The sequence below is a fragment of the Gossypium hirsutum genome, chromosome D03 (assembly GCF_007990345.1).
Source record: "Gossypium hirsutum isolate 1008001.06 chromosome D03, Gossypium_hirsutum_v2.1, whole genome shotgun sequence".
NCBI lineage: Eukaryota > Viridiplantae > Streptophyta > Magnoliopsida > Malvales > Malvaceae > Gossypium > Gossypium hirsutum.
In genome coordinates this window covers 14,484,711-14,496,238 of record NC_053439.1, presented here as the reverse complement: position 1 = coordinate 14,496,238, position 11,528 = coordinate 14,484,711, and the positions used below count along the sequence as shown (strand labels likewise).

Sequence of the window (11,528 nt, the reverse complement as noted above, 5' to 3'; positions counted from 1 at the left end):
GGTTGGACTTGAATTCTTGAATTTTGAAACTGAAAAATATAGGATTAAATTTATTGAAAATAAAAGTATAAGAATTAAATTCTAAAATTTTAAAAAGTAGAGGGATTTATAGCATATTTTAACATTATTGTTGTTGTTGTTCACAAACAAACGAGAGCTCTCTTTATTATTATAGTCCAGCAATCAAAACCCTTCTCTTCCGTATCAAAACCGCGATCTCAGTCCAGAGCTTTTTTAATTTAATATCTTAAAAAATGGTGAGTTTATTATGTTGATCTTTTTCTTATTGCGCAGTGCATCTCCTTCTCCTTTCATATTCACTCTATTCTCAATCCTGTTTAATTTATGGAATCGGTAAGTGGAAGTTTTTGGCATTGCGTTTGATTCGAGTTTTACTGGCTTTGGAGCGTTGCTGTTCTTTTGTCACCGTCAACTTGTTTGCAGCGGAGCGGGAGAGTACGGATTTGAATGTAGTCGGCATCTGGCGCGTGATTCTCCTTTTCTTTTCCCTGTTTTCTTTCTTCGAGTCTTTGGATATGAATGCGGCAATTTTGAATTGTCATTTCATCCCCATCTTACTGAATGAGTTTGGCTTAAGGTGTATTGTTTGGTTTTGAGTCTTTTGAATAATTTGTTGGTTTTTGTTTTTTGTTTTGTTTCTGTTGAACAGCCACTCAGACTTGAAATTACGGTATTTGTTAATTTGACGTGTCGATTAGATCTTGTTATTCTGGTATGAGTGTTTGTCAAATTGTGAGTAATATTGTTAATTATGATGTTTGGGTCAGAGGAAACTTTCTCAAAGATCAGAGAGAGTAAAATCCGTAGATCTCCATCCAACAGAACCATGGTAATTTCTACCCCATTTTTTTTCAGTTTCCCGTTTATATTTGAATTTGATCATTGAAGTCTAAATGTGATCTGTTGTAATTGTTATTGCAGGATTCTAGCAAGTTTGTATTCTGGAACTCTGTGTATCTGGAACTACCAGTCACAGGTATGGGAGTTTTATTGATTGTATTATTGGCTGTCAAAACTAGAAGTTCTGCTGTGTTCCCTGTAGGCGAAATGCCTGAATACTGAAGAATGGGTGAATAAGTGGATATATTTGTTGTTATAATTCTTGTCTAAATTGAGTTAAATAGCTGTTCTATTATACTTCTTTTAACACTTTTTCCTATATTATCTTTTAAAGAAGTGATGAAAAGAATCTCTCTGTTATTCTTCAAAGCATTGTACCCACCATCATGGTTAACTTCCTGGGGTGCTCAATTCTATGTGAAAATATGTTGAAATATTTATACTATTATTTCCCTTTTGAAACTAGATTAGCTTAAGTAAGCTTTAATCTAGACTAGTCCGTTCTGCTTGGTGCAAGGCTTGATTCATTTGCAAGATGTAGAGGTACTTCATTCTTGGGTATCTTGTTAGCAAAAGGGCAAGATATCTTAGTTATTGCACCAAAAAATGTGAACCCCCTGCCCTCCAAGAAAAAAAAAAAATAGTTACCTCTAGCTCTCTGCTTGGATGGAAAGTTTTTTTTATATCAGAGCAACCTGAGACCTTTTCTGCTTATCTGAAATAAAACAAAGGATTACTTGATTTCACTTTGTCTTTAATAGGAGTGATTTCCTTTCTTATTCCAGCAATTCTTTTATTATCATCTGTTATCTTCATTTCAGTCTGACCCATCTTGTTGATGTATTGTCATCTGCCATTCATCAATGAACATCATAAACAGTATCTGTTTTTGTGACTTTTTGACTTGGTACTGGTAGTATCTTACAGTTGTGAATTGTAAAACATCTTCTAGTACCTCTCCATTCATTTAATTATTTGATGAAACAGATCACTTTGAGTCTTCCGTAGGAGTTGAACTCTGAGCCTCATTGATGAAACATATCACTTCTACAAACTTCTTAACCATTACTTTGGACTCCATTGTTACTGTTACTGTTTCAAAATTTAATTGAATGCACTACATATAGTGATCCTTAACTCAATCTTTAGGGTATTTAGTTTCCATCTATTTCTATTTTATGATTACTTAGATGTCTATAAGTGCTACAGTATATGCAGCAACTGCTATCATAAAACTCTGCTAGAACCTAGGGAACACAGGAATATTAATCTTTTCATGCATATGGCTTGGCATTAACTGTGGATCTTTTCTTGTTTCTTTTTGTTTCTATCACGAAGAATGCATTTTCCATTTGCATTTTGACATAGTTATTCCATGATATAAGGCTATGGAAATTGCTAGTAGTTTGATGGTATTTGATTTGTATAAGATTTTAAGTGCTTAACATGTGATTCAAGTAGTATTAGATCTTATTTTTGAACTTTTGAAGTCATGATATGTTGAATTGAATTGTTTGGATCTTCACTTATTGTTTACTGTTAACCATAACTATCCTGTTGCACAGACCATGGCTAAGTCATTTGAGGTCACTGAGTTGCCAGGTACTTTTTCATCTCTTTCTGTGATGCACTTATCTTGGTTTGATCATACTGCTTTTTTTTTTTCCTTTTATTTTCATCTTGATTTTCTGAAGTCAACATCTTTCATCTGCAGTTAGGTCGGCCAAGTTTGTTGCTCGCAAGCAATGGGTTGTTGCTGGAGCTGATGACATGTTTATTCGTGTATATAATTACAACACTATGGATAAGGTCAAAGTTTTTGAGGCACATACTGATTACATTAGATGTGTGGCTGTCCATCCTACTCGTCCATATATATTGTCATCATCTGATGATATGCTCATAAAACTCTGGGACTGGGAGAAGGGTTGGGTGTGTACTCAGATATTTGAGGGTCACTCTCATTATGTTATGCAGGTGACTTTTAATCCCAAAGACACTAACACTTTTGCCAGTGCATCTCTAGACCGTACCATAAAGGTATAAACAAGCTTTCTCTTTGTAACTTTTCATGTTACTACATGTTGGCGTAACCATGCTAAATTTGCCTGGGCACTGTGAATTTCTAGATTTGGAATCTTGGCTCCCCCAACCCAAACTTTACTTTGGATGCCCATCAGAAAGGTGTAAATTGTGTTGATTATTTTAGTGGTGGTGATAAGCCCTATCTAATCACCGGTTCTGATGATAACACTGCTAAGGTTTGCCCTACTATTCATATCCTGCTATCTTTTGATCATAAATAAGTATTGAGGAACTATTCACACATAAATTCCCTGGATGTAGGTATGGGACTACCAAACCAAGAGTTGTGTTCAGACATTGGAAGGTCACACACACAATGTTTCTGCAGTTTGTTTCCATCCTGACCTTCCAATTATCATTACTGGTTCTGAGGACGGGACAGTTCGTATCTGGCATGCTACCACTTATAGGTAATTATTCAGATAGAAAATACCCCTTTCAAGTTTCAGTGCCCATTTGTTTTGTTGTGAGGCTGATATTATATGTTCTTTTCTTCGTAAAAACTCAAGTTTGCCCTTCATTTCTCAACTTCTTGTCTTGGTCTTGTGTTGGTAAAGTGTGAGTGCTTTTTTATTGTAAAAATGTTGGCTCGAGCATCTTGAGATAGATGTAGAAATTTATGGTCTGGAGCCATGTTGGTGTGTCACATTAATATCTATACCATGAATAATATTTTGGATTGAGTTTGGTTTCTCAAGTTAAGTGACATCAACTCAGTTCGATAAAATTACCAAAATGAAGTAATACATTAATAAAAAAATCAAAATTTTGATTTATAATTTTTAATAAAACACTATCTTTCCCAAGAAAATACCCATTTCTACATAAAAATTACCCATATCCTACACTTTTAAGAGAGACTGCTCATACAACTTCTTTATTTAAAGAAAAAAGAATAAAACATTATGTAAGGTGTGTACCAATTTTGATCTTAATAATCTTTGATGTATGCAATGATATATTTGAATTCTTCAGCATGTTGACCTTTTTACAAATTCATTTGTTTTCAGGCTTGAAAATACACTGAATTATGGCCTTGAAAGAGTTTGGGCACTTGGATCTATGAAAGGTTCAAGGAGGTACTATCTGTTGGTTAAATGATGCAACAATTGTGTTCATTTCTTTTTCCAGTTTCAACTTTTTCCGGGTTGTTTATTTTTATTTAAGTCTTATAATAATTTTTGGTCATTAAATGCTATTACACTGTATTTCATTTAGTTTAGAGTATGTCTGTTTTGTTCAAAGAATGAGAGAAATGAATTAAAATTGCCATTCTTTTAGGATGCTTGAGCTACTTCTTTAGTTGTTGGTTTCTTTTGGCAAGCAAATTAATGATTAGGCCTAATCAAGAGATAGACTACCTGCCTAATATTGGGGAGGACTTTGATAAAAATATTAGACCTGAAACTTGGGCAAAAAAAATAAGGCTTGTTAAAATGATGATCCGGGACTTCACTCCATCACTCAAGGCCCGAGCTTGGCCCGTTTCTAGTTATGTAACTTATTATTTTATTTATATATTATGTTATGTTATATAAAGATTAAATATGTAAAGTTGTAGTTTAAACATTAAAAAGTATATTAAGTTGTCCATGTTCAAGCACTGGATAAAGAAAAAAAATTACTAAAGATTAAATAAGAAATAACAAGTTATTTAAATTGTTTTCAGAAAAGATAGTATGGGTGAGTTTAAACGGGCTTGCGTTACCAATTTACAAATATGGACATGCTTGAGTAGAAAATGGGGCCCATATTTTGGGCTGGGTATATGCCTGGCCGAATCCATGAACACCTTTATTTAGATTTCTGATTTAAGTTCTTACTAAGCTACGGCTAAAACCAATGTGCTGCTTCTATCATACAGGATTGTGATTGGGTATGACGAAGGAACTATTATGGTGAAAATTGGTCGTGAAGTACCTGTATCAAGTATGGACGACAGTGGAAAAATCATATGGGCTAAGCACAATGAAATTCAAACTGTGAATATTAAGAGTGTAGGGACAAATATTGAGGTAGTGTATTCTGTCGTAAAAAAACTATTTCTCTTTCTGCATTCATGGCATGATTCTCAATATTGGATTTTTCAGCTTAAGGTAATGATGCAAGCTTTTTTGCTGTGGTTTTTAGGTTACTGATGGAGAAAGGTTGCCCTTGACTGTTAAGGAATTGGGGACTTGTGATCTATACCCTCAAGTAAGTTGATGCTTTTGAGCCTCTTTCAAGTGAATTTGTGTATAAGATTACTGGTCTCTCCTAAAATATGTTGATTCTTTTTCCCTTTTCTTTTGTAAGTTGTGTTTATGTTTGTATTTGTGTATAATCTTTTGACCTTTTGCACTATCTTGTTTTTCGCAGAGCTTAAAGCATAACCCAAATGGGAGGTTTGTTGTTGTCTGTGGAGATGGTGAGTATATCATATATACAGCTTTGGCTTGGAGAAATAGGTCATTTGGTTCAGCATTGGAATTCATTTGGTCACCTGATGGAGAGTATGCTGTTAGAGAGAGCACATCTAAGATTAAGATTTTCAGCAAAAATTTCCAGGTTTTTGCTAGTTTGTCATTTAGATGGTTTCTTATCTTCGAAGGTATTTTTCTTCATATAAAAAAGTCTTTGTGCATGCACACTTTGTTTTCAGATGTTGAAAGATATGTTATAAGCAACAGATCTGTTGCAGCTAGGGAGCTGGATTTAATAGGATTAATAAAATTTTGGGTAGGGAAAAGGGGTTTCAATTTTTGAGATTTTCTTTTTCCCCTTTGAACAAATTGACTAGCTATTCTTTAGGTGTTTATGGTGATGAATTCGTGTTAGTAACTTATTATGCGTACTATTGTAGTTTCATATCTTTTAAGGGATTCTATATGATGCTAAGTTAAAGTGTCATTTTACAATGTTATGGTATCGACGGATATTTATCATTTTTAGGAAAAGAGGATTGTCCAGCCAACCTTCTCTGCAGAGCATATTTTTGGAGGCACTTTACTAGCAATGTGCTCCAGTGATTTTATTTGTTTTTACGATTGGGCTGAATGCAGGATGATTCGTCGAATTGATGTTACTGTGAAAGTAAGCTAAAATAATAATATGAGCCCCATTACTTCTCCTCGGCTACCTTGCATTCTAAATGACATTTTTATTTACATTACTAAAAATGTCAGAATCTATACTGGGCTGATAGTGGTGATTTGGTGGCAATTGCCGGCGATACATCTTTCTATATCCTTAAATACAATGTAAGTCTCCTTAGTGTAATCTGCTTCTTAGATCTGCAAAACCTTTTGCAGAGTGGACTCTTTATTTGTTAAATGCATGATTTCTTACAGTTTGCAGAAAAGAATTTGATGATATTTTTCTTGTTGCAGCGGGATGTGGTTCAATCTTACTTAGATAGTGGAAGACAAGTTGATGAACAAGGGGTTGAGGATGCATTTGAACTTCTTCATGAAACCAATGAACGGGTCAGGACTGGCATATGGGTTGGGGACTGTTTCATTTACAACAAAACTTCATGGAGACTTAATTACTGTGTTGGTGGAGAGGTATCCGTGTTCTGCTTATTCTTGGCTTGAAAGTGTTTTATAAGTTAGATGCGTTGGTTTTTGGAGGTTGATTATCTAATGGTTTTAGGTGACCACAATGTTTCATTTGGATCGTCCTATGTACTTGTTGGGATATCTTGCAAGCCAAAGTCGGGTATATTTGATAGACAAAGAGTTTAAGTAAGTATGCTAGTGATTGCTAATTTTATGTCAAAATGCACATTAGGTTTTGCTTTGTAAAGGCAGTATTAATGGCAGTTTACCCTCATCTGTTTCATATTGTCTAGTGTTATGGGTTATACATTACTTCTCAGCCTGATTGAGTACAAGACCCTTGTGATGCAAGGAGACTTGGAAAGGGCCAATGAAATATTACCTTCAATTCCTAAGGAACACCATAATAGGTATGTATGCCTTAAAATATTTTCCTTCCGATATCAAAGAAGATTGTTGGTCATGTTTCCACCTTCCAGTATTCTTGCAACTGTTCCAAGTTGGGTTGTGATTGTAGAATTCACATCTCCTTTCCTATTCTTTTCCTTCATTTGAGTATTTGGTTCTTGATACATGTTTCATATCTCCACTTGTTGAGAAACTTAGAATTCTAAATTTAACGTATCTCCATAGCACTTTAAGGCTAGTCTCTTTACTTTTGGGTATTCCTTCCCCCTGAATGCTATATATTTTAAATTTTTATTATGTTCAATTTCTGTCTATTTATGTTCTGATTATTGAAATATTTTTGGATTTAATCATTGGTTTCCTTACTTATAGTGTGGCTCAGTTCCTGGAATCACAAGGTATGATAGAGGATGCTCTAGAAGTTGCTACTGACCCTGATTACAGATTTGATCTTGCCATGCAGCTTGGTAAACTAGAGATTGCTAAGGTAAGAGTTGTTTGCTTGAATCTTTGAGTGATATATTTTATTTTGTTTAAGCTTTAATTTTGCCTTTAACAAATTTTCTATACTATAAGAGACACATACTCTTTTGTGCAGGAAATAGCCACAGAAGCTCAGAGCGAGTCTAAATGGAAGCAGTTGGGAGAATTGGCTATGTCAACTGGAAAGTTGTTGCATATTTTCTGATTTTCATAATTTGTTTCAATGCCACTTCACTCTGTTACGATTCTCATTCTTATTCTCCCGTTACCTTTCTTTTGTGTCATGTTGTCATGATGTGGCTGCAAATCACCATTTGAAAATGCTTAAGGCATTTTCTCTTGATTTAGGGCCAGTTTACCATTGAGGTTGAAAAGTGCTTTTGAAAAGTTTGACCATGTTTACAATTTCTGTAACCAAGTGCTTTTGAGAAGATACAATGTCCTTCCTTCTTAGCTTGATGTTGTAAATTAGAAGATATGTTGGACTTATTTAATGAAGATAAAAAGTAATTTTAGGCAAAAGCACTTTTGCAAAAGCTAAAAATCTTGGCTTTTTGGCTTGGGTTAAAAACCCAATTTAAAAACATGGTTTAGTTAGAAAAGTCCTTGTTTACCATTGCTTTTGGCTTGAAATTATGATTTGGGTTGAAAAGCACTCCTCAACCTCAATGGGAAACGTAGCCTTAATGTCAGATGTGTATGTTGCAGATTTCTTGTCTGGTTTTTGAGTTTACTACATGCACTAGTTGTTCCTCTTAAAGTTGCTCAATAGACATACACGACAAATGAGTTGTTAATTTTGGACTATGCTTTCTCTGCTTGTACTTGAATTAGTTCTATTAATCATGCTAAACTTGTCATTGCAGCTTGCAATGGCTGAGGAATGCATGAAACATGCGATAGACCTGAGTGGTTTATTGCTGCTTTATTCCTCTTTGGGAGATGCCGAAGGAATATCAAGGCTAGCATCCCTTTCTAAAGAGCAAGGGAAGAACAATGTTGTTTTCCTTTGTTTATTCATGCTGGGTAAATTGGAGGACTGCCTCCAACTTTTGGTGGAAAGGTAATTCATCATGAAATACCTAAAATAGTAGACTGCCATTTACTAGGCATAGATATATTTTAAGTATTCCTTTTTCAGCAATCGGATACCTGAGGCAGCTCTTATGGCACGATCTTATCTTCCAAGCAAGGTTTCAGAGATAGTGACTATTTGGAGAAAAGACCTCAACAGGGTTAGTAGCCAATATTTAAATCTCTGGCGTGTTTTGGTACACTGTTCATGGCGAGTTCCATTTTTACATGTTTGATTTTCGTCGTACTTTTGCAACATTCAAAATATTTCTTTTCTATAACCAATAAAAAGAAAAAATTCTTCCTTCGCCTTCTGTTCTTCCATTCTAAGCTTATCGTTAATGAGTCTTGGTTGTGTCTCAACATTGCCCTTACTACCATTGTCATCCCAGATGTATACTAGTATAGTTTGACTTTTTGCCCTTTTGTTCAAATTGATGATTGATATTATGATATAAAATCTTGATATTTTGCTGGAAACAAATTGCTTGAAAATGTGCTTAGAGCTTTTACATCTGAAGGCTAAGGAAACAGTCTTATCCTTTTTTTTGTGGTTTTTTTCAAACATTGCATCATTAAAGTACTGATGGAATCTTTGATGGGAATCTTTTTCATTTAATAAGTCCTTGTTGGTGGAGCATTTTAATATATATTCTTTCCTACTCCGAGTGTCACGATATTTAATTCTTTCTACCATTGCAACATGAATCTGTTGGACTTCCATGTTTACTGTAATCATGCTCAAAATCTATTACTTGTATTTCTGGTTAAGTTTGATTAATGGTATAGATTGCAAAATGATTTGATGTAATGCTTGCATCATTTGCAGGTTAACCCAAAAGCTGCTGAATCTTTGGCCAATCCTCAAGAGTATCCAGGCATGTTTGAGAATTGGAAAGTTGCTCTTGATGTTGAAACTAGAGTGCGAGAGAAAAGGTATCGAACAGAATTCCTTTCTGTTATTTATTGTTATGTGGTATTTGTTACCTATTTACTATGCAAATTCTTTTATGAAATTTGCTATGCAATTTTATCAAATATGATTTCATTTTTTTTTGGTTACCACTCTAGGTTGATCTCTTTGGATAATTCAGTTTTAGATTTGATTGTTTGGCCTTTTTGGTTGCTCTACAATTTTTTGTACTTCCTGCTTTGATTTCAAAGCTGTGGTCGACACATCCTATTTTCCTGTCTCACAAGGTTATGCTTTCAACTCTCAATTGCTCTGTAGGGGTGTTTATCCTCCTGCAGCAGACTATTTGAAACATGCTGATAGATCATGGCTGACACTTGTGGAGGCTCATGAAAATGGTGACCTTAATCATGTGGTATATAACCTTTATTATCTGCTTTCTCTTAAGCCAGCAGCACAGAAAAATATTGGAACTGCTGGAGTGGTTGATGACTCTGGTTTTGGAATTTATCGTCTTTTTTCCTTCATTTTTCTGCCTTTCAGGCTGCAGAACAAAATGGAGATGATGGTAGCCAAGAGGAGGCTGTTGTTGTGGATGCATTTAGTGAGAGTGCAGTACTTTTTAATAGTAACGAGCCTGAAGAAGAGTGGGGTACGAATAAAGGAGCCCTGTGAACCCAAAAGCAATTGGTTGACGCAGTGTAAAACCGAAACTTTTGTCTCTGGTGATTAACTGTTTCTACGATGCCATCTTTAACCCCTTTCACTTTTGAGCTTCTCTGACTTCATTTTTGTGATTTCATTTATCACAAGCACTATTCATAACACCTACTGCCAGCTAAATCCTGAAGAGTTTTCCAAACTTGTTTCTCTCATGAGTCTTTGGAATTAGGTACGTGTTTTCTAATGGGTGCTAAATACACCATTGACTTTTGTTTAAATTATGATATTACTAGTAGTTTCCTTTTTTCTCATTTCACTTTTTCTTTCACAAAATTTTCCTATTGATATTGACTATTATGATGCACATCTATGGGCTGCTCATCTCCCATTTCTTTGTTCTTTGTGAAAGTTCTTGTCTAATTTGTGTTTGTGTATCAATCTATTGTATTCTATCATCAAAATGATAATGTTGTTTCCATTCCGTATCACGCAACATTAATGTCTTAAATTTTGTTATTTTCCTTTTGGTGTTTTTGATGGTTCTTTTATTATATGTCATTCCCCAATTCCTGTTGTCTCATATTTCTCACTGTTGGCAGTTCTTACAGCAGATCACTAGGTTCCAGGAAGCCATTTAATCCGGGGGCCATTCAGCTCGGATTTAAGGTGAGAAACCATTATTATAATCATTATTAATCTTTAAAGGAGAAAGCAGTATCAGTCATATGGGTTAAAATACACATCACAACCTTTACAGCGAATCTCTTATCTCCTTGGAATTCTCATACTCGTGTCATTATTACTGTTCTTAATTTGTTATTATTAAACTATAGCAGATTTTGAATTAGAAGCTAGAAAGATTTTACTGAGGGACTGATTTATCTTTGCATTCCCGGTGATTTGGATCTGTCAAGCGCATTGTTTGAACATACAAGTGCTGAGTTAGCTTTCAAAGGACAATTTTATTACTTTCTCTTAACTTTTAGCATATTCTTTGGAGGCATTATCACAATTGTTTTTTTTTTTTGAGGCGCCTGCCACTGTGAATGTAGAAAGAAAACTGAGAATTAGTGATGATTTTACCCAATTCAGTCCACTTTTCTTGTTTTAAATCTTAGATGCTAATTTGCTTCTCCCTTTTGAGGCTGTAATCTTTTTTGGGATTACATTTGCACTCTCTCCTCCATATGAAACTTGTAATCTAAACATATATCTATTAAAAGAAATGACTTTTCATGCTCTTGCAGTTGCAGTTAGCTGTGCCATTGTGTTTTAACTTGAGCAACATTAGCTTTAAACATGATATTAGAACATAAAATTGCTGAATTTTTTGTCTACAACTGATATATCTAAGACCGGATTTTAAAACGATAAATAAAAGAACATACAAACGATGGGCTCTTTTTTATTATTTTAAGAGTTTCACCAAGAAAAGGCCTCATGTTCTCCACAAACAATAGGAAACTTGCTTAGTCTTGCGGCCCGCACACAAAGGATCGTGA

At 34.6% G+C, this 11,528-nt stretch overlaps 1 protein-coding gene across 1 annotated transcript; it reads left to right on the top strand.

Moving 5' to 3' along the window:
• Positions 1–239: 239 nt before the first annotated feature.
• On the top strand, positions 240–11,266 carry LOC107951998 (coatomer subunit beta'-2). Its single transcript, XM_016887205.2, has 27 exons — positions 240–257; positions 671–691; positions 789–850; positions 943–997; positions 2,427–2,463; positions 2,576–2,901; positions 2,991–3,122; positions 3,208–3,356; positions 3,957–4,025; positions 4,811–4,961; positions 5,077–5,142; positions 5,305–5,493; positions 5,878–6,018; positions 6,111–6,185; positions 6,315–6,491; positions 6,580–6,671; positions 6,779–6,895; positions 7,266–7,380; positions 7,492–7,567; positions 8,247–8,439; positions 8,518–8,611; positions 9,280–9,386; positions 9,682–9,778; positions 9,907–10,088; positions 10,177–10,255; positions 10,626–10,692; positions 10,863–11,266. Exons 1-24 carry the CDS (start codon positions 255–257, stop codon positions 10,036–10,038), a joined length of 2,676 nt encoding a protein of 891 aa, XP_016742694.1. The 5' UTR covers positions 240–254; the 3' UTR covers positions 10,039–10,088; positions 10,177–10,255; positions 10,626–10,692; positions 10,863–11,266.
• Positions 11,267–11,528: the final 262 nt, after the last annotated feature.